A 26846-nucleotide genomic window follows, 5' to 3' on the forward strand; every position below is an offset into this window, starting at 1 on the left:
CAACCATGACACAGTGGGGTCTGTGCAAAATAAATCTTAAATATAATATAATAATGGAGCACCCTACAACACCACCGACAGTGTGAATCTGCTCACATCACATGCATCTTTCTCCAGCAGAGGTTTTTAACACAGGATTAGCAATTGCCAACTGGGAAGAAATGAAAAATTACTAAAGCCTTTTACCACTCATGGCACTACCTAGTTCCCTGCTTCCTTTTTATCAAAATTAAATGCTGCACTCTAAGCCTGAAAGGGTATTGTCTTTACCTTACTTGGTTCGACGTTGTGTCTGGACAAAGCTATTCCTCTCTGGTGAGGCCTAACTAGAGCAAAACACGTCAGGGGCTGCTTTTATTCATTCATGGTTGGCTTGGGTGACATTTTACCAATCCAAAGCTGTAATACTGTCCCTGATGTAGTAGAAGGCTTTTGTCATTTGTGAACTTGGCTTCGATGGCACTTGTAATCCTATGCTTTAAGACTTTGCTGTAAAAGGTCAAAAGGATTTGTCGTTCTCTAGCTCGAAGTGGATGGCACAGTCCTAATCCTAAGCTTAAAAAATCTTCTAGAGAAACAGACATTTGAGGTGAGCAGACTCGGGGTGTCGGTGATGTTGTAGGGTGCTCCATTTAAAGAAGCTGCTCTCCACCGAAACATTTGAAATACCCAAGGTTCACTGCTTCCTTTGTGCTTACATTATGCTGCACTCTAAGCCTGAAAGAGTACTGTCTTGATATCTATATCTATCTACCTACTGTTTACTCACATCAGGCTCCTCTGGCCACAACGAACAGGAGTGCATGCACAGGTGAGTACCCGTAAACACCCAAAGTAAATCCTCTAAAACAAACCAGCAAAAGTAATGCACGTAGAGTCAAGTGGCTTGACCGCCAAGTCCAAGGAATCTTACAGCGCTCACCAGCCCAACAGTGTACGCTCATTCCTTTCCCTGGTTTGTTGAAGAGGATTTACTATTATACATGTATTTTATTTATTTATTTATTTATTCTCTTCTTTTCTTTTTACACAATCTGGACACTAGCACAACTATTATTTCATCTGTTTAGTTTATCTTTGTCCCCGTACAGCCACTCTGCTGCCTTTTTGGCTACGTTCCCATTACAGAAATACCACATTTGTACATGCAAGTGTCAATTCTTTAAATCATTCATATTCAGTACCTCTCTTCCTCCCGTTTCCTTTCTTCTTCCTCTTTTTCCTTACGTTTCTGCTCCTCTCTCTGCTGCTCAAGCTCTTGAAGCTTCTGCCTCTCCAGCTGACGTTTTTTAATAACAGTATCACTCAGATGCTTTGTGGAGTCGAAAGAAACCTTTTAAACACAAGAACAGAGAAGGTCAAAAAGAAGTGCAGGTCTAAATATTCAACATGCAAAAGAAAACGTTTTCTTGTAAAACAGTTCTGTGTAAGATTTCCCTAGATTCAGGTGTATGTAAGAAGATTTCTACAAATATAAACCCCTCACCACACCACTCCAAAGGCATAGGGACATTCTAAAAAAAACTACCACATCACTGAAAGATAATTAACTGACAAAAGGTCAATAGATATGACAAATCTAGACAAACACATTTAAGAGACCAATTTTGATTTTTATTGTTCCCACCAGCAACATGGGTCAAATTGTACAAACAAAAATGAAAATGTATTAGTGTTGAAGCAAATTATTCAACATATCCGAAACTTACAGAGACATCACCACACACAATTACTTTTCCAACAAGAATGGGCTTTTCTAAAGCAAGCTGTGTAGAATACCATATGAGCAATGACAACCTGTAGCGCATGTAGGTAGCCCTAAATGTTTGAGGATAGACTATATAAGGACCCGCTCTAGAATGACTACCAAACAGTAATGTCTGAAGTAGGAGTTAACAGACTTATATAGATGAGCTTTGCAGATTTCAACAAGAGAGGGTTACTACAAAGCTAATGTGGCAGTATGTCTTCTAGAAGGGACCATTATATAACAAGCTCAACTGAAGTGCTTTATGATGAAATTTAAAACAAGTCACAATACTTCTAGCAACACCAACGTGATAAACAGTTTTCGCTTTAGAAACAAACCTTTAAAGCTGGAGAGTTAGATGCTTTGCCTGAACTAGTTGGCTTCATCCAAATATAATCTAGAAGGTTCGTAATCTTGAGGAAATGCTAAATTACTCTTAGCAGTGTGATATGAAAAATACACAGAGAAGTAATCTAAATGGCATGATCATAAACAAACGCAGACATAAAAGACAGGGAACCTGCAAAATATCCGTTACTCTGAGAAACACGGATAGGTGGAGAGCACTAAAACTAGTTAACTCATCTAGTAGAAATTATTCCAAACAGGAATCTTCAGCCATGGGAAGAACCATAACACTTCCCTTGCTCACTCCCAATTATTTTTCAACGAAGATGCTAAATTTGCAGGGTCGGCTACTGAAACAGTAACAGATAATGAGTCCCTAAAAGAAAGGTATGGTCAAACAACTTATAACAAAACCCAAATTTGAGCACGTAGCCCACTATTTGTATTAGACAATAGCGGAGAAGAGTAAAATATTGGTGGTCTGGTACTAAGCTAAACTATATTAAATAATTTACAAGAAGATCACAATATTCTGGAAAATTCCTGCAAGTAACCAGCAGACGTTTTGTCAATAATGAATTCATCAATAGAATGTGCGTATTTGGGCTAGAGTATAGAATAATAGACAGCTTGGTACATAAAGAACTATGCTTTAAAGGAAAAATTTGGTGTGGTTGGTGAGCAGATAGTTAATGCATATGCATTATATAATGCCAAGTGGTCAGGTAGTCGAGTTGTTTTTGTATGCCATGCGTAGAGGACAAGAACAATTATCAAAGAAGTCATGCTGCTCGCACGAACTGAACAGAATGTTGTGACTATTTTAATTTGGAATAAAAGTGGACTCAGTACGTAGCAAATGTCTTGGATTTTATTCTTCTTTGTGATTGTCTCATATACATAGTACGATACATTTGATTATAATTTAGTAGAAATAATAGCCATAAAATCTAACCTTTCTTTTTAAATACCCAGGATTAGGCTTGTGCATTAGATCAAGATGCTAGACTAAGACACATTCCTTTGAATATACAAGGTAAAAATATGGCAATTCAGACTACAATCATTTGGCTACTCTTCAGGGTTTGACTTCGAAATTGAGAAAACAAGGCACTTGCTCAAGACTGACGTTGCATCAGGTGATTTGTTGATGTCAATATCTAAATGACTTGACACGTTCACAGTTCTTAGAAAGAGAAGGACAGGTGGAACCTGCGTCTAAAGCAGACATGCTAATTTTGCAGAAATACAGAAAATGGAGTCGACCACCTACTTAAAGTAGAGTTGGGCCTTGTGTCTTTAGTCAATTCATAGGAAAGCTGCAAAAGCAGCGCATTTTCTGGCAGAAATCTTAGAGAAGGCTAAAAAAATATTTATATTGGAGCAAAATAATAATTTGAACATAACACAATTTATGAGCAAGGCCTCTTATTGTGCGCCTTGCACTGCTTGAGGTAGACCATGATGCATCATGGAGGATCATGGTGCATCCAGATAGTGAATACTGACCCTTGTGGATAAAGCACTCTGTCAGACTGGTGTGGGTGGATATTCTAGTGTGGAACTGTGATGGTGGACAAGGGCTTTTGGAAGAGGTGATGAGGGGAAGGGCAACAATGGGAGAAAACAATTCTAGGAAACTGTAGTGCTTTAATGAAGCTATGCACGTCAGATTCACTACCAGGTATAAGCCGCTCAACTAAAATACTTGAGGATGCTGCAGTACTGAATAATTGACCTAAATGCTAAAATGAGGTGCAGCATACACTAAAAAGAGCATCTATTATTGTGTCTGGCCTCAAGGTCTGGCTTTACTGTACTGTTCTCCACACTCACAAAAAAGCACAGCCCAATCTATACTTGTACAGTTCCCATATGCTTGCACACATTAAAGGGACACCGCTCACCCCACACTGCACTCACAATACCACTGAAATTGCCGTCAGACACATTCACCCTGCACTTGCATGGACACGCTGCAAACTGACAAAGCCACATCCTCATACTACGCTCACAGATGTTGAAATGTAAATGTTATGCATTCATTCTGCCAGTGTATTGCTTTATGTAAAGTTAGCATTTGCTGCACCATTTTGAGTTAAGCCGCAATTTTGAGCCATGACCGAAACTAATCCCCGTCTCATTCGTTTGTCTGCCTCAGTGAAAGCAGCTGCTTTATTATTATTATTTTTTTCCTCTTTCCCTTTCTGTTTGAATTTCTCCAAGGTTGAGCTTTGCTGTGCTAATGAATAGACTGTTTTTGTCATCGCAGACCTTTCTCACTAGATAGGCCTGCACCCACCCTTAGAGCGGCGGGTGCAGTCAAAGTAACCTTGATGTTGTGATAACATGTAACTGGTCCTGGGATTGAAACTCATCCTTCTGTGTCTTCATTGTTCACTAGCTACCAACTGGAAATTTCCAGTCTGGGAGTGTCTTTAGTGATCCTGAAAATGTACATTATACTTTATCCTGGGGATAGATCAGTCCCTGTGTAGCAATCTAAGGAGGCTGCTTCAGACCGGCCTCTACTCGAGAGTACTTTCAATAAATATCCTTGGTTTGTATTCTCTACTGTCTGACCGACTCTTCATTTGTGAGGCAGACAGAGTGGTGGTTGCGAGTGACCCAGGTGGCCCTAATCGGATCACTTCCTTCAGTTGGTGCCCGAACAAGAACTGCATCGCGTGGCCCATCCTGGGTGAGGAGGTCGGGTCGGATGTGTGGATCGGGGATCCCCGTACAAGAGTGTTGTACTCGCAGCTGCCCCGTCTGACTGGGCGGTGCTTCGTCCAGTGGTCATCCCGACTGGGGTCCTGAATGGCAAATCCTTGGATCTGACGTTGGTCCGAAGAGTCGGCAGTGGAGAATAAACTTGGTTGACTTGTGTGCACTAGTTGAGTTTGCTTGGATTCTTTGTGGATATAGAGGCATTTTGATTTGTATTTGGCAAGGTCTAAGGACCGTCTTTGGACAATCGCTTGAATTTGTTGGAGTTATTTATGAACATGGTATCATTTTTGATTCGTTTTTGATGAGGTCTGAGTACCAAATGAAAAAGATATTTGCAAACATCTGCTCGGCATACATAGTACACTTGTTTTCTTTTGAAAATGCTGTGTCTTAGTAAAGTGTTTTGCTTGGGCTGTCGTCATTGTTCTGCTGATGCTAGATTGGAAGAAAGTCAGCAAACGCATCCGGAATGCACTCCAATTTTCAACATGTATGTAAAATATGACCTTTGCCCTATTACGTTATGGCACAAATATATGAGGAACAACGCAGAGTTGCAGTGGCTGTTGAAGGGCACTTTTGTTGAACAGAAGATTTCTACAGGATAAATGGTTTGCGAAAAGAGAAACCTGTGTATCAAGTAAATAGTGGGCCGTGTCTCTGCCGTATTCGACTTAACTGCTGTCTTACAGTTTATCTGGGGTTATTTAGCTGCTTTATTCATGCCGAGCCCCATGCGTGACCTATATTGATCTAATAGAAAGGGTTTTTAGTGACACATAATTATACTTCAGTATACACAGCATGTCAGTTGCCCGTTTTTCATAAATCAATGCGAAGTGCTTTTATTTATGGTCACAAAGCGTTCCGGTTTCCCCGATGCTGTGATGGATACAACTGATGTCCTTGCTTACAGGCTCTAGTATTAACACCCGCTCAGACAGGATAGTTACTGCTGGACTTGGCCCTTCTTGGCAGGTTCACCCCTGAACTTTGTCTTAAGCTCCGACATGGTGGTAGTGGTTTGTGGCCTCTGGGCACTTTAGCACTGTGGCCCACTGCCATGCGAGTGCGTGTGGTGAGATTGGCCTGCCCTCCCATAGGAATGCGTGGGGGATAGGTGTGTACATGGTAATTCCTGATATGAGAGGAGTGCAGGGGCGAGTTTAGGTTGTATGAACTCGTGAGAATAAATGCTGCACAATGGTGTGCGCAGATTTCTGGTGACTGGTGGAGAAATGCCACTTTTAGAAGTAGGCATTTATGTGTGCTGTGTGTCTGCCTGCCTGATGTGAATTGAATGTCTGGCTTGTGATTGACAGGAGCTGAGAGGTGTGGGTGGCTCCAAGAGCCTGGGGGAGTCAGCCTAGTGGTGAATAGAGAAATCTGCATGCAGATGGGAGGGAAGAGTTGCACCTGGGACCGGAATAGGACTGTGCTTTTCCTCCACAATGCTGGCGCCGCCCCCAGTGGTGTATTTGATCACTGAGCCCCCACCTGACAAAGGGGAGAGGAGCTGGGCAAAACAAAGTGCTCCAAAGCCCCCTCTAAACCAGTTCTAATGGGTATCCCCAAGCCCTGTGCTGTGACACAAAGGAAAAGGGTGTATAAATGAAGGGGCTGTGGCCCCATGAAATTGATCTCCGTTGTGCTGTTCCTGACTCGAGGGGGGCCTGCTGCTGGGCTCCAGGAGGAACCGCCGCTGGGGACTGCCTCCCTGCTGGAGGGCCCTCTGAGCTGGCCTACCTGGGTCAAGCCGTTTGCCTGCCCCCCCCCCCCCCCCCCCGCCCCCCCTCCCCACCCCTTCATCCTGAAGGAGTTTCCCTGGACTTGGGACTTCAAGAGCCTGTGAGCACTTCGTTATTATGGAGAAGCGCCTGAGAGCGCTTTACTTTTATTGTGAAGAGCGTTGCTGCTGGGAAGAGCTGGCGTTTGGTGGCGTGCTGCAGAGGTGCCTGCCGAGGGAGTCCCGAGCGTGGGGATCCCCCCCCCCTGTACTACGGAGCCAGCGGGTGCTTACCCGCATTTTCGGTGACTTTCTACCAGTGTTTCTGGCGGGAGCTCACCCTGCCGTTCTGTTCGTTGTCGCTGGTGCCCACCCCGCTGAAGTGTTGTTGTGGTGGATGCCCACTCTGCCATTATATTTAATTTAAACGAAGGCAGGAGCCCATCCAGCGCTTCGGTAAAGGAAGGAGGGAAGTGCTGCATCCAGGAAAATCACCGCCGCGGCCCCGAGGGAAGCCGGAGTGTTGCCTAGGACTCCCACCACCACGTCATCGCGACGCAGGGCGGAGGCATAAAGTCCCGGCTCCAGGGCGATTGTGCTCCAAGAGGTTCCACCAGGAGGGAGTCGACATCTCCCCCCCCCCCCGAGAGCGAGTGAGAGCCCCGTGGTACCCGCTGAGAAGTGCTGCAGTTACTGGTGGGGCTCCTGTGTTGAAGGGAGGAGCCCCACGTTCCGCCTGGAGTCTCGTAGGCTCCACGGAGAAGTCCGCAGAAGTCCCCAGAGAGCCCGGTGAGTGGGGCTCAGTGTTATGGTGGTTGGGGTTGTATCGGTGTGCCCGCCCCCGTGACCAAGCCTCGGGCACTGCGGGTGCAGTGCTAAGTTTCTTTCCTGCTGCCCCGCTTGACCGTGGGTAGCAGCGGAGCCTTGGTGGCAGTCTTGCCTCATTTACCACATTACCGGAGGAGCCCTGCAGTGGTTAGGCACAAGTAGTGCCAGTGCCTGTTTTGTGGCTTCCCCAGCTGTCCTGGGAGAGAGCAGACAGCTGCAACGCCTTGGGGGAATTTTATTCCTCAGTAGGAGAGGAGTGAGAGACACTCCCGCCCCAGCGCTTTTGTGCACTTTTGCTTCGCTGCATTGGCAGTCAGTCCTGACTTTGCGGGACATAGGGCCTTTGAGCCCCTGAGAGAGGCCAGTTGGCCTGGGGCCAGTTTGCGGAAGTTGTGCCCTCAATTGGGGCACAGTGTGTTTATGAAGATCATTACTTAATGTGTTTATGCACCATGATTCTTGCCTAATGTGCTCTGACGTATGAGGTTGGTGCAGAATGTGCGATGCTAATGAGCTTTGGGCCTAATGTAGTTTTATGCCTAAGGTGGTTCATGCGCAAGGTGATTTATGCATCCTCTGTTTCACGTTGCAGGATCTCATGCTAAGTTCCTAACTTTACCAATAGTTACCGGTTGTGTTCGACATTTACTACATGTTCTACATCCGCTAGTTCACTTTGTGATGGTTCTGACAGTGGCCCAATTGGCCCTGTCATGTGTACATAATCCCCTGTTAATACTGCCTGGTGCCAGTTGGCACAGTGTACATTGTGTGATTACTATTCTAATGTGTTTTATGATAATACAAAGGCTCTTTCTATATAACCTTGTGTGGAGTTTCTTTTGTGGTGTGCCTAGTGTGTTGCCGCTGTGTGTGTGTGTTGCGCAAATGCTTTACACATTGCCATCGGGATAAGCCTGACTGCTCGTGCCAAGCTACCAAGGGGGTGAGCAGGGGTTATCTTTGGCGTGTAACTCCCTTGCCCTGACTAGAGTGGTGGTTTCTGCCTGGCTTCGATGCAAGCCGTAGCCAACCAGAAATCCCATTTCTAACAGTTACGCATAGGAAAAACTCCCATATTCATTGTTATAAAACTGCCCCCCCCCATATTAGATTACATCTTTTTGAAATTAGTGATCGCGTTTGGCCTTTATAGTGTAGCACACATTGTTTGTCATCCTAAACATAGCTTATTTTACATCTCTTTTCCCCTCCGTTTACAGTGTTTTGTCTCTTCCATTGAGATCATCACGTGGTCCCGTATAATTCTATTTAATCGGGATTACCTTCTATGTTTCTATGAAAAAGGTAAATACATAATTTGTTTGGATATACAATAGACACTAATTTTTTGTTTTTAATTTACAGTATCAATACCCCCTTTTTGAAGATATCATCTCCTTCTAAAATCTTATGGCCTTATACTTATCAAGTGGGTATTATCTATTAAGACGCTAGATTAGCTATTGAATCCTCTTTCTTTGTGGCATACACTAATTAAGGTTTATTATTCATTCATTCTTACAATAGGTAATTAATTTACCCTGGGTCCAAACATCCATTTTGGTCCCCTTAGCATACCTAATTAGGTAAGCTTCCTTTATTTCAGGTGTATTCACACTGCTTTTATCTTTAGATACCTTTCTGCATCTACTCCTCTCGTTTTCGTTTAAATTAAGTCATTTGTTTTCATAATTGTATTTTACAATTTTGTAATTATGTCGCTAAACACAGAACATTTCAATATTTTGGATTAAATAGTTTTTACCATGAATTTATAAAAAATAAAGATTTTAAAATAAATGTTTAGTGCACTGAGTCTAAATATATAAATGAGCCTGTTGTAGGTCCTTTCATGACCAGTTAATTGCCTAGGTTTTATGCTTTGACTTGCAAAAAGGAGTAGGCAGTCAATGTTTGATTCCCTCAGAACATGTCAAAAGGAAGCTAAACAGATGAATGAAAGCAGAGAAAGAGGCCCGGAAGGGGAGAATGCAGAATTTGACTCAGAAAGGTGTAGCGCATGATAGAGGGGAAAAAGGAATAGTGTGCGCTGATAGGAAATTTAGATTAAAATGTGAAAAGTCCTATGTTGCCTGAGAGGAGAATGATACCTTTGTGGAGGAACTGTTAGATGCTCGACCCCCGCCTCCTTATGCCCAGCAGTAGGTATACCCCGTACTTTCCCCGCAGCCTCAGCTACCCGGTTCTTTGGTCTCTGCTACTGTTGCTCCATCTGCCTTGACCACGGCACCTCCTGTCCTTTCTTTGTCAGCCCAGTCTGTGGCAACTACGACTTAACACTTCGGCAACACCTGTTGCTTCAGTATCCTTTTCACCAGCTCTGGAGCCCACAACCCAGCCAGCAGCGACGTTATTGCCCGGTACCTCTGTTATCACACCCACTGTTTTCCTCTATCCCCCCATGTTAAAGAATATCGGGACACCAGTACGCGGCCCTGGGGATAGGGACTGCACAAAATTCAAGGACCGGCTAGGACGGACATTAATACGATCGGATGTGGGGGAAGTTGAAAAACATGTGGTGGCTAATCAAGCAGCCCAGTGGGCTCGTAACCCCATTTACAGTGTGGAGGATTTGTGACATGTGATGAAAGATTGAGACGTTTGTGCAGCAGCTTGCTCTTAAGCATGTGTAGGCTACTTTAATTGGTCTGTGGGAACAGTGTTTCAATGATGTAGCACCCCAAATTATTTATGATATTAGGGATCATGTATATGCTACTAGTATGGCACCAGGTGAGGTTCTTAGTAATGTCACATCACTGGTTGCTTATCGAAATAGGCAGCTTTAAAAGAGTCAGAAGGCAGTATATCAGTTTCCGGTAAGGGAAGTGCACCCCATATACCGCCTTTAAATACCAGAGTTGCGGGATCAGCGTGACAATGTTACTAGGCCGTGGATAGAAGCCCGTTTCCAAGAACGGTGGGTTTATACTCTAAGGAAAAAGAGTGAGGTTTTGTGCCTTAAGACTCAGTGACCTGACCCTAGAAAAAATCCTACTGCATATTATAAAGAATTGACAGAGGCTGCTTCATCAACAATAATGACTCTTGCAGATAGAGATATTCATCGGTTTACTGGTGCCCGTTGATATTTGGAGGCTGGTGCACTCACAAGGCCACGTTGTGGAATTGGGTGGTACGAGGGATCAGATTAAGGCGTGGGACCAGGAGAGGAAGGCTGCGAAGAAGCCCAAGGTTGAGATACTAGCTTTGCCTAGCCGAATCATTACATACATGCACTCCTTTATTCCACCGAAGAGGGTAGATTGGGACAAGTTAACGGATTGTCGTCAGAACAAAGATGAGTGTGTCTGAGTTCTTCACGCTGTTTGAAGGGATGTTTGGGATTTTAGTGGACCGGATTTGTTGGTGGAGGGAGGGGTCCGATTGTTCGTTAATAGATCGGTTATGAACTTGCTTCCCGAGAATGCAACTAGGTTACAGGCCTCGGAGAGCACTTGGACTACCTCCTCCCCTTCTGTAATATGGAGTATGGCATAGTATTATGAGCACAGGGAGCATGAGAAGGAGAAGGTGGAGAAAAAGCACAAGGAATTGAAGACAAAGGTGTTGTTGCAGAAGACTTCTAGGGGGAATGCTAGAGGATGTGGTGGTACGGACCGGCAGCTTCCGCGGACCAGGCGGAATATTAAGCCTGTAGGGCTGAATCAGTGTGCGTATTGTAAAGAGGAGGGACATTGGCGTAGTGAGTGCACGGTGCTGTTGCAGAAGGTTGAGGCCCCTAGAGGAGAGGGTTCTCATGGGCGGAGTCGTGGAGATGGTGGGCAGAACAGAGCTCAGCATGCCGCAGCCTCACAGGATCGTTCGGGTAGTAACTACTTCAATGACACGAAGGGTGGACAGTATTATCACGATGATTATGAGATGGATGAGGTGACAGGGAGGTCCCACAGCTACGACAGCCAGGGACAGGGTGAGGGACCAGTTAAGACACCTGTAGATCAGCGTGGCCCTAACATTAATGCAGATTTGCATGGCTCAGCTAAGGAATTTGTGGTGGATACAGGTGCTATGAATAGCTCCATTTCCCGTTCACTGGTCCCTGGGGCAGCTGTCTGGCCATAATAATGTTTCAGTAGGGTTTTCTGGTGTACCGGTTGTAAGCCCCATTTTCAAACCGCTTACATTGACTATAGGTCCTTTTAATGTGGATTCGCCATTTTTGTGGACATCTAATTGTGGAGAAAATTTAATGGGCTTGGATTTATTAAAGAACCTGCATGCTACAATTTATTGTTCCCCGGAACATGTTTATATGACGATGGGCCTGAATGTAGTCAGCTGTAAGCAATGTCTGTCCAAAGAGGCACCCCTCCCTGCTGAATTCAAGGATGTGCCGCCTACGTTGTAGGCAACAGGAGATCCGGACGTAGGCCTACTACAGATTACCCCAGTTTCTATCAAAGTTAAATTAAAGACAATGCAGTTTTGACCCTTATTCCCCAGTACAAAATACCACAAGCAGGGGAGCGAGCCTCATTGCAAATTATACAAGGCTTAATTCAATCAGGGGTTTTTGAAGAGACAAATGTGTGTAATAGCTCCATTCTTCCCATTTTTAAAAGGGCACCTTCAGGCTCCTCTGATGATTATCCAGATGTTCATCGTTTTGTGATGGACTTGAACGAAATCAATAAAATAGTAGTTCCTCAGTTCCCAGTGGTCCCAGACATTACTGCTCTTCCAACGAGGATGCCTTCTTCTGCTAAATTATTTTCTGTCACGGATTTTAAAAATGCATTTCATAGTATCCCAATCCATCCAGACAGCAGGTACTTGTTGGATTTTAGACTAGCTGGCAGAAGCTTTAGATTCAGTGGCGCTCCTCAGCGCTATACTGAGAGCCGTAGTATATATAGTCAAGCTTTGAAAGCCCGATGGGGCTCTCTCACGCTCCCCTCAGGTAATGTAATGCTCCAATATGTAGACGACTTTCTTATCGCCTCCGACACTGAAAAAGGTTGTAAAGACAGTACGGTTAAATTGTTGCTGCCTTTGGCACACCAAGGACATAAAGTATCCCTTTCCAAATTTCAATAGTGTTGTCAGGAAGTCACCTAGTTAGGTCACTTACTGTCAAAGGAGTGTAGTAGATTGACTCCTGAGCATATCAGTACCATTGTTAAAATGCCTATCCCTCAAACTCAAAAAGATGTGCACACTTTTACTGGCATTACTTCCTACTATTGTCACCAGTGGATCCCACACTACACGTTACTAACAAACCCTTTGTTAGCATTAATCACTAAAGATGTGCATGAACCCTTGCCTAGTATGCCTGAATGTCAGCAGTCTTTTGAGCTATTAAAAGTTGAGCTTTGCTCTGTGCCGGTGCGCCAGATTATGCGAAGCCGTTAGCGCTGTACATACATGAAAGGGCTGATTCTGAGCTCTGTTATTAGAATTAATTAATTGATAATTATGTAAATTGTGTACTAAATATTTTTTTGTATTGGCACAGGGTGTACAGGAAACTAATTGTAGTATTTAATTAATGTTAATTTACCTTTGGAGGTAAGCAACGGCTGTGTGCTTATTTTTCTGCGCTTCTTGACCCGTCGCAAGAGCCCCCCCCGAGCGGTCTAAGAGCGGTCGCGGCCGTCTCAATAGGACAATCGGCTGGGCTCGTACTGGATACTGACCTCACAGTCATGGTGCCCCATGCTGCGGATACCCTTTTAAAAACACCAAGACACAGCACCTCACCAGTGCACGTCTGACCAGTTATGAGCTAACTCGCTTTGCACTGCATGTCACGATTAAAAGATGTGCCATCCTGCACCCAGCCACGTTGCTACCCCTCCTGTCTGAAAGTGAGGAAATTGAAATACAGGATTGTATCTTCCAAACAGGAAGAGACGAAAGGACAGGTAGACCTGACTGATGTTCACTTACCTGACCCCCAAGGGGAACTATATGTTAATGGTTCTTGTTTCAAGTTACCAGATGACCCTACAACATCTGCAAATGCAATCTCGACACTGCACACAGTAGTTGAGACGTCACGAGTTCCCTATCAATTGGCTCAAGCTGCAGAGCTGGTTGCCCTTATTCGAGCCTGTGAGTTGAGTGAAGGACTGGCTGTCAAGATCTATACAGACAGTCAGAATGCCTTCGAGAAGCCCATATTTTTGGACGACTCTGGGCAGAGAGAGGGTTTCTCAATTCCCAAGGGATGAAGATCCAACATGGCCCCCTTATACATAGGCTCTCGTCAGCTTGGACACTGCCCAAGAGACTATAATAAAGCAAAGTGCACACAGGAAAATTACTGATAATGTGGGTAAGGGAACGCCTTTGCAGATCAGATAGCTAAAGAGAAAGCCTGAATGAAGATGAAAAGGATGTTTGTAGCAAGTCCCGCTAAGTGGGTGCCTGAGGTCACCATGTTTGAGGATATATGGGAAAAAGGTCAAGGACATACAAAGTGAGGCAACTATTGAGGAATTAATGATATGGCAGGAAAGCACAGCACATTTGAATGAGGATGGGTGTTGGAGGGATAAGTCAGGGAAACAGATGGATGCTGCCAGGTGCATATGTTCTTCTCCGAGTCACTATGGCGCACAGTCCAGCTCACATTAGTGCGAAAGTTATTTGTACGTCGTTAGACCCTGTATGGCAAAATGATAACATCCCGAAGACAGCCGCCCATTTAGTTAAATATTGTATAATGTGTATGATGCACAATCCTGGGAAAGGTACCCCCACGCCCCCTGGTAATTTTGCACCTCCCACCCTTCCTTTTGTGGTCCTCCAGTTTGATTATATAGAAATGAATCAAGACAATAATTTGAATTATGTGTTGGTGGTAGCCTGGGCATTCAGTAAGTGGGTTGAGGCTTAACCCACCAAAGACCACAGCCATAGTGATTGCAAAAGTGCTCCTGAAGGAGTTCTTTCCTCGCTTCGGATTGCCCAGTTTGATTTGGAGTGATAACGTAAGTCACTTCAACGCAAAGGTTATCCAGTTAGTTTGTGAGGGACTACATAGACAAAATTTCATGTTGCAACTCACCCCCAGTCCACAAGTTTGGTTGAAAAGTACAATGGTATTCTCAAACTGAAGAAGATTCAGTAGAGCACAGGGTTGCAGAGGCCAGATGCTTTACCATTAGCCCTTCTGTACACAAGAATGACAGCCCATCCTAGAACAGGACTGTCAACCCTAAGAGGACGTGTATGGGGGCCAGGCAAACATTTGGGGTGTCACTGGACCTCATCGGTTCTCAAAAACTGAATATCCTCTATTGGTGGATTATTTGTACGAGTTAACTAAAAGTCTGCGTTCAATTCACCCACATTTTCAGGAATCCCTTCCACCAGTACCTGAGGGGCCAGGCCATGACATTTGGCCTGGAGACTGTGTTGGTCCACAATTTCCAGAGAAAGAAGAGTCTGCAGCCGATGTGGAAGGGGCCGGTCCAGGTGCTCCTTGTAATACCCACTGCCATAAAGGTTGCCGGCCGAAAGAAATGGATACTCTGCCAGCATTGCCGCAGAGTGCCTCTTCCTTTACCCTACAATCAGTGGGTCAGTGAGGGAATTGGGGACTCCGAGCGAGCGGGTTCCCAGATTGCTTTCCTTTTCGGATGCCAGGCTGATGTGGACCCAAACGGAGGCGGAGAACGACAAGGTGCTAAATGCAGCAGAGACTCCGGAGATTAAAGAAATTCCAGAGCCCCCTTTTACTGGCCCCTCTGTGTCTGACCCCCTCTTTACAGACCCCTCGGTGTCTGGAGTAGCCAGGTACACAATTTGTGCCCCTGACGGAGGAGCAGTGCACCAAAGGAGAAGTCAGATTAGTAGGGATGGATTGCGCAGATCAGGGTATACCTTGCCCATGGTACCAACAGTAGATAAGGGAAGAGGTGAAATTGGTGCATTGTTCGGACAGTGGACAGGACCGATTGAGGGTGCTTTCCTGGAGGGATGTACAGTATCCTGGACGACGTGGGATTTCTTCAAGAACTTGGATCAAACTGCTCCACCGCCGTTGCTCAAATGCGCAATGTTCATATATAGGGGCAACTCACTCTTGTGCGCCGTCTGTTGTTTTCGAGATCGTCCACGCCCCCAGACGTGGAGCCCCAATAGCAAATTGTGGACCAGTGTGCAGATTCTTAGACTTGGAATCGTGTTAATGGGTAGAGTCCAGTCACAGGATGGGAGTGTCGTCGAGGAATCTGCGGCTTCTGCACTGCCTTGCCTTTTTTTCACTCCAGCGAACCCTACAAACAGCTGATAGTCCAGCTGGTGGTCTTTGTTGTGATCGATGGGGAAGCTGAACTCTTTTTTTGGAATCTGAGCTTTAGTCTCTCCTTCTCCTTAGAGGGGTGAGGTGGTGCATAGAACACCGGCAGGGTGATGACTTGATCGACATTGAACAGCATCGCAACTTTTGGTAGAAAGGATGACCTAGTTCACAGAACCAGCTCATCTGGGAAGAAGGCGGTGTACGGTGGATGAAGATACAGAACCTAAACCTCCCTCAAAGGCTGTGCTGAGGTGATAGCAACAAGGAATGTGGTTTTGATGGTGAGGAGCCATCGGGAGCAGCTGTGGAGCAGCTGAAATGGAGTACCCATTAAATAAGTAACAACGTGATTGGGGTCCCATTGGGGCATCACAAAAGTAAAAGAGGAAACTGAAGCTGCAGCCCTTTCAAAAACCTCATCACAACCAGTGATTTAAATTATGAAGGCTGATTAGGCAATTGTGGGAAGGCCAAATGAGTACCTTTACAGTGCCCAAAGCAAGGCCCTGCTGGGCTTGGGAAAGAGCAAACTGGACATCAGACAAGTGGACCTGGAGAGGGTCAATTTGGCATGCGCGGCACCAAACCACAAACTTTTCCCAGTTACAAGTGTATGCAGTCTTTGTCGAGGGGCGCCTGGCTGCAATATGACATTAACTACTTCCAGAGGGAGATTGAAGCATTCAGGTAGTGCTGCTCAAACTTCACGCTTGAAGGTGTAGATTGTGAAGACCATGGGGTTGAAATCCACCTTTCTGCTGCAACAGCCGTTCTTCTGGAGGGGCAGCCTGATTGTCGGCCAGATTCTAAATCTCAGGAGTTGACTTGGGCCCGGTTAGTTCTGCTCTTCTTGAGAATTTGTGGCTGAAGTGGTATTGGCATAAAAGGAGTCCCAAGGCGGAACACCTCTGCTAGGGAGACAAGCATTTGAAACTGCAACATGCAGAAGTGCTGACCTTGTGCATTCTCTGCAGTGGCAAACCTATTGAGCTAAGGTTCTCCCCCTTGCTCCATCTCCAAGTGTAACCGCCACTCGTGATCCGCTATGTGCTGAAGGCGGAGTAAGTCTGCCCTGGTGTTCAGGGAGCCCAGCCAAGTGATTTACTGTCAGAAAGATTCCTTGGCAGTCAAGCCATTTCCAGAGGTGTAAGACCTCCTAGCACAGGACCTGTGACTCCACAATACCTTGTTTGTTGCAGTATCACATAGCGGTGTTGTCCGTGAACACCTGCAGTAACCTTCTCTTGATATAGAGTAGAAAGGCTTTCAATGCCAGTCAGATCGCTCAGAGCTTCAACAGGTTGATGTGGAGTCGGTATTCCGCCTGCGTCCAGTGGCCTCTGATCTCCACCTCTTCCAGGTGGCATCCCCAGCCCGTAAGCAACGCATCAGTCACCACTGTCCACTCTGGATGGGTCTCCCACTGACCCAGTTGTGGTTTATTAACCACCACTGCAGACCTTACACAGTCTCCTCTGAAATCTGGACTAGGTCAGAGCTGTTCCCTTGATTTTAGGCACACTGAGACTTCAGATCCCACTGCAGAGCCCTCATGTGCCACCTAGCATTTTCAGTGAGCAGGAGGCCCTCAATCCCAGAAGCCTCAGAGCCAGCCTTCAGGACCGAGGCTGAAAGATTGGGCCAGCTGGCTCATATAAAGGCCCTGCATGTCACTTCTGGAGGCGGAATGGAGTCCATGCAGAGCTATATGGCCCAACCTTCTGGCGCTTTTAAGTTTTGTGGAATAGTTTCTGTGTTCAGTCCGATACCTAGGGAATATTAACAAGCATTGGCATAGCCAATAGGTCTCGCCTTTGGGGCCTTAAGTATTTAGTTATGCAGCACAATATCCTTGGTGCAACAACATCAACTGTTGCATGGCTAAACACTTATAAGGTCCCAAAGGCGAGACCTACTGGCTATGTCAATGCTTATTTTCCATTTACTTGAGAGGTTAGTGGTGTCTTTCGGCCAGGTGTAAGCAAACAACGGGGCTCCACGGGAAATGTGACCTCTTCCTCCAGCGATGACGTCTTCCCACCCGCTGCCCCATACCTCCTGTGTGTAGTGACACTACTCGAACAAAAGGAGGTATTACTTATCCTCTGAATGTGTCAGTCGGAGGCCAGCTCTGCGGGCCGGAGAAACATGGCAGCGCACTGGATGATTCACAAGGCGGGCCCGGGATAAGGCTCTGGCATGAAGTTACTGTCGGGATCTAGAGATTCCCATCAGGACTGTGTGTGCCAGTTTCTCAGGAGACACTACATCCTGCGAGGGCTCCGGTGCGTCTCATCCCCATATCCCCTAAATATTGGTTTCAGCCTCCATTAAGACCGGGTCTGTCATGGTGTATTAGTTTGGGACTTTGTTTTGCTACTCATGCAGGAAATACACATCTTGCGCATTTCCGAACTTAATCTTCCTTTGCCGCAGCTCTTTAGGTTTCACCAACCCCCCCCCCCCCCAGTAGGCACATTAACCACCTCCGCTATCTCCCTAGGATGTAAACCTCCAATGGTTCACCCATATTTGCAGAAGGCATAGATTCACTGAGCTGTCCCATGACAATTGAAACATGTGACCTGACTTGCGGGTGGCTTACACTCGATTTCTGCAGCAGGAACATTAACCTGCTGAGCGATGTTAATGGAGTTTGCTGCCATGAGGTACAAGTGACACACAGTTTTGGTAACCGGCAATTATCTTATTGAGCTATTTTACAAGGATTAGAAAATGTGTCATGTATGTTCCACACACATCTCTTCAACATGCACATTACCCGACTGAGCGGTCTTTCTGGGATTTGAACCTGAGACTGACAGTCTACACATAAATGAAATCTGCAGTGAACACAAAGCCCACTGTGCTGTCTTCCCAGCTTCTCCTGCCTCTTCCTAACCCTGAATGTTCCGGCAAATGTATGGCTTTGAAATAAATCTCTAGTCTTTGATCCATATTTAATCCAAACTCCCTGTAATCATAATATGTAGGTTTACAGTGATCACACACAATGCTCCCTCTCCTTTTTGGACACTCTCAGCACCTTAAACATGCTCAACTACTGAATAGGGGCTATAAAACAGCTGCATGCCATCATGCGATTAATATCTTGAAGCTCTAAACAAACTCTTATGGCCCATCCATGTAAGAGTTGCTCACACTCTACATACAGTCCAGCCCATCATCTTTGACACTAAGATTAGTCCTCAAACAAAGCTTGTTTCAGGAACTCCGGGTGGAGCACCCCTCCAGCTCAAGGAATATCTCCCTGTGGATGTAGTTTACTGAAGCGGAGGAACAGACAAAGGCATACACAAGGAAAGAACAAATACAGAGTAAATCTCAAGAACAGGTTAGAGAAGGTTAACAATCTTAGTGTGAGCAACCAGGGAACAGACTAATAAAGCACAAACACCTTGGGTTACCGCTAGGGTTGTACACAGGTAAGACTCTGAACTTCACACAGCAACGGGGAATGCCAATGTCTCTGTACATATTTTTCTTGCAGATAGTCACCCTTCAAGGCCCATAGAAAAGAGGCAGCAGAAGTGATTCTGTCTCCTGCCCCTAGCACACAAACCGGGATTGTATTTGCATACACGAGACCATGAAGCTTCCTTTCTTAGTCAAGTACAGGTAGCCTGTGATCCCCTAGGAGCATGCGCTCACTTCAAGGCAGGCCACTGTTGCCTTATCAGTATTAGACATCTAACACATAAGTGTTGCTTTCATTTATTGAGAGAGTTGACTGCCTGACCGGAGAATCCCTAATGGGAGGACAGTGGATATCCTTAAACAGACCAGCAGTAAAATGGCAAGGCGTGTACCTATCACTAGCACTGGAGGCTTGGCGCAGAACGTCCACCATATCGGCTCTGTTGCCCCCCCCCCCCCCTCTTCTCCTCCTTCATTCCTTCTGTCTCACGCTTCTCTTTCCTTTTCTTCGAGGGTCGTACAGCGGCTTCCGAAATAGGATGTGCCAACCGGCCGACTGTAGATCAGAACTACCTCCGACCAGTCATGCCTGTCGACACGCCACTATGGCGCTTGTAATCACCAGTATTGCCCTCATGCATCAATCACCACTGTACTGTATATAAAAAGAACTTTTAATAAAATACTTTGAAATACAAAATAAAAAAAAATAGTGCTTCTTTATACCACCTTTCTTTTCTGTTAGCAGATTACCCTCTGCATTTCTGTAGGATCTGCCTATTCTTCATTAACCTAAGTTAGTTGTAGCCACAGTGCTGTTTTTTCCTTTTTTTTAATCCCTCCTCTAGTGCATCTTGTACATTGTAGTGCATTACTGCAGTAGTTCTCATGTGTGATGCCTGCAAATATAGAACACATTTTAAATGTGATTTTGTGTCGCCTTCTTTAAGGAGCTATTTGCAGGAGTGTAGAGTGTAACAAGTTGTAAAATTTTTTGCAATTTTGAGTACCCATTCGAAATTGGGATTCTACATTTGAAAGCTTCAAATAGTTTGTGCTCTAAATATAGGAGTTACATTATTGCAGCAATGCTATAAGCATTTCACCTGGAGAGGTGGCGGGTGCATCGTCATTTGTACAATACTCCCAGAGTGGATTGCAATAGTAAAGTCCAACCCTTTATATTCTGTCTACACCACAGCCCATCCCTTGGCCTAGTTATTTATCATATTAAGAACAGAAATTCTGACATCCTTTTTCACCCTAATAGCCATACCTAAGAAAGCCCATCCTGATCTTACTTAGCAGCACTCTTTAAGTTGTACTTATTTTTGAAAATGTTTTTCTTCCATGCTTACAAAATGAGTCTTTGGTAATGAAAACATTGATATGTATTCAAATACATCCTCCCTCTTTTATGTCTGGCTCCACATACCAGCTGGTTCTAGACCTTATGTACTCAACAGAACAATAGCTTTTAGAAGCACTAGTTAGGGAATTTGGCTCTGTTCACACATTTATTTGCTTGAATGCAGCAAAGAATGGGCAGAACTTGTGCGCCTCTGTAGAAAGATTACTTGTATTGCACTTCTGTTGGCTCCCAAGGGGTTTTCCTTCATCCGAGAAGACCTTTGTGTTTAAACATGCATGAAGTAGCATGCACAAATGGATCCTCTGGTAATGTGGCAACACATCAGAGACTCCAGGGGCATTGCTGGAGTCAATCCAGGGTCAGCGTTGTGCTCTTGGTGGGCCAGGTTATTGCCCCCGCCTTTGGGCCAGAGAATAGCTTGGTGAACTAGTGAGGTCTGAGGAGCTGCCAGCAGGTGCCCCAGCAGGCAGCGCATCTCGCCACTGCTGCACACAAAGAACCAGCATTGGCAAGAGAAGCTGCGTGGCCCTCAGAACTACCTCCCCGTCCCCCTCATTAGGTCTTACATAAGCTGAGCTTTCCATCATTTTCTTACTTTTTTATCTGTCTGTTCACCCCTCACCGCGCTGAGAGGGGAAGGAGAGGTGATGAAAGGTTTTTCTTGTAGGCTGATGGAGCAGCTGCCAGGAAGTACCCCAAGCAGGCTTATACCATTCGCCATTGCCACACACAAAAAGCTAGCAGCCGCAAGAGAATCTGCGTGGACCAAACTTCCCCCCACATCATCATTTGGTCTTGAATAAGCGCAGACCGCCAGCTGAAGAAGCAGAGGCTTGTGCTGGTCAAGGACCAGGTATGGTAGTTTCTGGGGAGCAACTCCAAGTTTTAAGTGCCCCTGCTCTTCAGTTCTGCTTCTCTAATGCACTGTGATCTACTGCCCGCAGGTATACTGTACCTGTGGTCAGGCAGGACACCAGAGACAGCTGGGTGCTCATGTCCCTCATATCAAAGCCAATAAGTTCTGGGAGCGCGAGGAGAAAAGCTTTGCAAGGCAGGGTCCCAGTGAAGCTATCCTCTTATCCGTCTTCTGCCATTGCCCTGTTAATCCTGCCATTGCCCTGTTTCTCCACCAGGCAGCTCTTCTTCATTTCTGGGTGGCCTACGAGCCCCTGTCAAACTACCTTTGTTGTCCCCCTGCTGGTTATTCTGATGCCTGCATCCTCGAATGTCTCACAGAAATGGGCAAGTGCAGTGTGAGTGGTGTGCATTGTGAGTGCAGGATGAGGTGAATGTCTGTATGAGTGTAGTGAGTTCTGCTTATGGGAGTGTAAATGAGCGCAGGATACCCAAGTGATTACAGGCGGAGTCCTTTGCCTTTGGTAATTCATGTGCATTGGTGTACCTGTGTGATTAGTAGGTGATGGGTATTCCTGTGAAGGAAGTGACCTGATTAGGGCCACCCGGGTCACTTGCCAAAACCTCTCAGCCTTCCTCACAAATAAAGAGTCGGTCAGACAGCTGAGAATACAAACCAAGGATATTTATTGAAAGTTCACTCTAGTGGAGTCCAGTCTGACCAGTCTCCTTAGATTGCGGCAGAGGGACTGACTTCTACCCCCAGGACAACGTATAATGTACATTTTCAGGATCACTAAAGACACGCCCAGACTGGAAATTTCCAGTTGGTAGCTAGAGAACAATGGATATACACAGGGATGAGTTGCAATTCCAGGACCGGGTACATGTTACCACAACGTCAAGGGTACGTTGGGGGCGTGGCTTGGCGCGCGGCAAGATGGCAGCACAGTAGAGCTGCTCTGCCGGCCATCACGTTAATCTCCTTCAATATCCTGCCCTGATCGTGTTGGCATTTTGAAAACTCTGGCGGACCTGTGTCGGGGGTGGCCCCTGCCTGCTGGACTGCGGATGCTCGGGCGGGCTGCGGCCTGTGGATACGTCTGCTGCGGCCTCGGACAGTCCGAGTGACCGGGGAGGCGCGAAAGACATTCACCGCGGCTGGATGTGTAGCACTGGTGTCGGGGGCCTGGCGGAGTCGTGTGTTGTCGGCGCTGAGGCTGCGGCTGGATGGGCGTAGACGAGCTGCGGGACCCGTGCGAGGCCTGTGGTCTGGCCGGCCCTTGAATTTGGCGGCGCGGGGTGAGGAGCGGCACTGCCGGCTGCCCTGAGACGCGAGCGGCCGGCTCCGGCGCCCGCGGCCATCACTGCAAGACCAGGCCCGGGTGGAGGATGACACCGGAGATCCTAGCTGCCGCCTGTGAGACCTCGCATCTGGTGCGTGTGCTGGCTGGAGGGGATCGCGAGTGAGGGACTGTACACCGCCGGCCTGTTTGCACATCACGCTGAGATCCCTTTTGGGTGTCTGCTTCTTTCCGCCTCCCCTTCTGCATATATACTGTACTCAGGGACCGGGGAGAATTTTTTTTAACTGGACGAGGTGCTGCGAATTGTGACAGCGCCTGGGGCTTGGCGGGCAGCCCCTCACCCCCACCGCCCCCAGATTTGAAGCTGGCCTGCTGCTGGACTATCCCTCTTTGAACCCTGCTGGTCTGTGGTGCGGTTGGAGGGTGAGTGTGGCTGAGGCCTGAACGTTGTCACGCACGAACATTGGCATCCCCCGCACGCCGTGACAGAGCGCATACTGGATAGCGCACAGGAGCACCAGAAGACGACGTGGTGTGGACGCAACTTGCTTCAGGGGGGGCTGCGAAGCTCTGTCACGAGCCGCGGGCCTAGATCGACGGTGGATGCCGAGAGCGGGGGGCAAGCACAACGTAGACACTCTTTGTCGTTTTGTACAGACAACATGGGTAAACCGGAAAAATCCCAGCACAAGCTGAATTTGAACTAAGCAAGGGCGGCAAACCGCCCCCTCCAAGTACCCCTGACAGTGAACTGGGTGCTTCCTCACAGGGCGGCTCCACCTTGGAAACGACACTGGTTGCGATTCAGGCTAGCCTCCTGGCCATTGATGGGAAAATTGAAGCCCTGAATGGCCGCATGGATCAGTTCTCCGCCAAACTGGACAGGCAGGCGACACGTATTGGGGAGGCGGAACAGAGAATCTCCGACACGGAAGATGGGCTGCAGCAGGTCGCAGAAAAAAACATCAGACATCACCAAGTTGTTGGCAGTGATTCAGGCGAAGAATGAGGACATGGAAGCGCGGTCCAGACGCAACAACATCCGCGTACTGGGCCTGCCGGAGCCGACCAACGTGGGGCGCCTGGAGGACTACATTGAAACCATGCTGCGGGAAATTTGTGGTGCAGATGAACTGTCCCCCATGTTCGCGGTTGAGCGGGCTCATCGCTCGCTGGCAGCCCGCCCGCCTCCCGGTACACCGCCGCGGCCTATTATCATCCGCCTGTTGAACTACAGGGACCGAGACACAGTTCTACGCGTTACCAGGCAAAAGGGCAAGATCATATACCACAACAATCAGTTATCGTTTTTTCCCGATTTCACTGCGCAAGTGCAAGCGGCACGAAAGGAATTTCAGATGGTCAAGAAGCTGCTGCAGCGGGAGGAGATTCCATATGCCATGTTATACCCCGCGAGACTGCGTATTGGTGAATTCGAAGGGGGAAAGATCTTCTCAACACCGAAGCAGGCGATGGCGTACGCTAAGACTTTGCAAAAACGCCGCAAGTCGTCTGGTGACACCTCTGATGTAGAAGACTGAATGTCGTTGAGCTATTGTAGCATGTTGGTAGGATGTGCTGGCAGTCCTGAGAGTGGGGGGGTAGCGGACCGCTGTGTCGAGGGGAGGGCGGTTTGTTGCAGTTCTCCTTGGTTCAGTAACATTACAAGATGAGAATGATGTTTATCTATATAGCGCCAGTTATGTATGGGTATGCAGGAGCAGGGGTTACCCAGTTGTTTATGGTTGCAGCTTGGATGTGTGAACGGTGTTTGGGCTGTCTTGATTCATATCCTTTTCCAGGTTTGGTTGACACGTATCGTGGGTCTCGATTCCCAGCTGCGTTGGCCCACTTCCACCTCAGGCCAGGAGTGTGAGTTGCCGCCTCAGACCCCACTCGGTATGACCCAAAAAGCATTATTGTTGTTGCTTTGGTTGTTCGGGCTGGGGTGGGGGGGGGGGGGAGAAGAGGACTGCTGTGTCTTTGGCGGGTTGGGGTTGCCAAAGTGGGTGGGGGGTAGGGGGCCTGGTCTTCCTTTCTGCTTAAGGGGTTGCATGGTGAACACTGCGTATGTGATTATAGTCGGCACGCACCTGATGCTGCGTAGATTGTTGTACGAGGACGCTGGTTCGGCACTATACTGGAATTACATGGATGGCGGGTGAAAAGTATGTATGTCTCACATGGAACGTACGTGGCCTGAACACGCCCAAGAAAACCAGGCAGGTCCTTGCACAATTGGACAGGCAAGGTGTACAAATCGCACTTTTGCAAGAGACCCATCTAACGAAACACACTGAGGGCTCCATAGCAAAAAAGTAGGCTGCTTATCGCCTGGCTTCCTCTTATTCCAACTACGCCCGAGGGGTTTTGACCCTCATTAAACGAGGGACACCATTTCAACCAATAGATTCCAGTCTGGATGGGGATGGTCGCTGGGCAGTGGTACATGGAAAGCTGGGACAGGTGGTGGTAACTATTGCAAATATGTATGGCCCAGTGGTGGACAAACCAGCGTCGCTCTCAGTTTTGTTTCAGGTGCTACGCAAATGGCCGGAGGTGGCACTTTTGATTGGGGGGGGGGACTTGAATACGCATTTAGACCCTCAGTTAGATAAATCTGCCCTGGCTGGCAGTCGTATGCTACGTACTGCTCAATGCGTTCGACAGTTCATGGATGAGAGGGATCTGGTAGATTCTTGGCGTCTGAGACATGAAGGGGTCAGGGAAGGCACACACATCACACCATCGCACAACACATGGTCCCGCCTGGACTACTGGCTTGTAGATGGACTGACCAACGCCTGGGTGACTGAGGCCCGCACTTTACCAAGGACCCTATCTGACCACAATCCGGTCATGTTGAAGATACTAGTCCCGCATAATTTGCGCCCCCCTTTCACATGCTGGTTCCGGGCTGATGCCCTGCTCGATCCCTTTTATGAAGACACTCTCCATAAGGCCATAGTACAGTACTTTGACTTAAATGTGGGAACGGTTGATAGCGCAGCTTCCCTATGGGAAGCATTCAAAGTCACTATAAGAGGGGTGTGTATAGGCACCTCTGCTGGCATCCTCCATGATCTGAGGGAGCAGCTACATCGCACAGAAGCTAAGCTGCGCGAGCTGGAAGCCTCGTATGATGCTCGCCCCACACCTGACACGCTGGTCTACATTAGGGATTATATAGAGGAATACAATTCACTAGCGGCTACGGAGATGAAATACATATCAAAGAGGTATGTAGCGCGGGCATACGGTGAGGGTGGCAGACCGGAGAGTGTTCTAGCCCACCGCTTACGGGAATGCGCGACCGCCCCGCCAGTGGAGCATATATTAGATGACTCGGGAGGTGACCACTTTACTCCGGACAATATCTTGGGTCAATTTCAGAAATTCTATGAACAATTATATACCTCTAGCGGGGATGTGCCGGAGGCTGAGCTTCATGAGTACTTAAAGGATACTGCGTGCGCCTGGCTATCGGATGTACATAGAAAATTCCTCAGCCTTCCCATTGATGAGGCAGACATAAAGGAGGCTATCCTCTCACTGCCCAATAAGAAAGCCCCTGGGCCAGATGGGCTGACAGCAGAATTTTATAAGAAATACGCTGAGCTTCTGGCTCCTCAAATCCTTGCTATGTACGCGGAGGCGCACGAAGTGGGACATCTTCCCCCAGCTCTAAGACAGGCACTCATTATTACTCTGCTCAAAAAGGACAAAAACCCCACCAGGTGTGAATCCTACCGGCCCTTATCCCTGATAAACACCAACGCCAAAATTTTAGCTAAAATTCTTGCGGCTAAGTTACACCCGCTGATGCCTATGTTAGTATTGCCGGACCAATCTGGCTTCATTCCTGACCGCTCCACGTCCTGGAACCTCCGGACGATCTTTGCCATGTTCCATGTCCTTAATCCGGACTTACCGGCCGTGGGTGTGCTACTAGACGCAGCCAAGGCCTTTGATTCGATTGAATGGCGGTATATGTTTTTTATTCTGAACAGGATGGGATTTCCGCCCGTCTTCGTCCGCTGGATAGAGATTCTTTATGCTGACGTCTCGGCGAGGGTAGGGAGCTCCACCTCAGAGCCCTTGTCCATTCAACGCGATACTAGGCAAGGATGTCCCCGTTCCTTTTTGCTATCATCTTGGAACCTCTAGCGTGCAGGATACGTCCG

General features: G+C 47.2%; 1 protein-coding gene across 1 annotated transcript in view; it reads right to left on the reverse strand.

Moving 5' to 3' along the window:
- AKAP17A (A-kinase anchoring protein 17A) overlaps positions 1 to 26846 on the reverse strand; it is a 79622-nt gene that overhangs the window by 23995 nt on the left and 28781 nt on the right. Inside the window, exon 3 of the mRNA XM_078657567.1 lies at positions 1185 to 1333. Coding sequence (XP_078513693.1) covers positions 1185 to 1333 — 149 coding nt within the window. The remainder of the gene's footprint in view (positions 1 to 1184; positions 1334 to 26846) is intronic.

Source organism: Lissotriton helveticus, chromosome 8 (assembly GCF_964261635.1).
Source record: "Lissotriton helveticus chromosome 8, aLisHel1.1, whole genome shotgun sequence".
Lineage (NCBI taxonomy): Eukaryota > Metazoa > Chordata > Amphibia > Caudata > Salamandridae > Lissotriton > Lissotriton helveticus.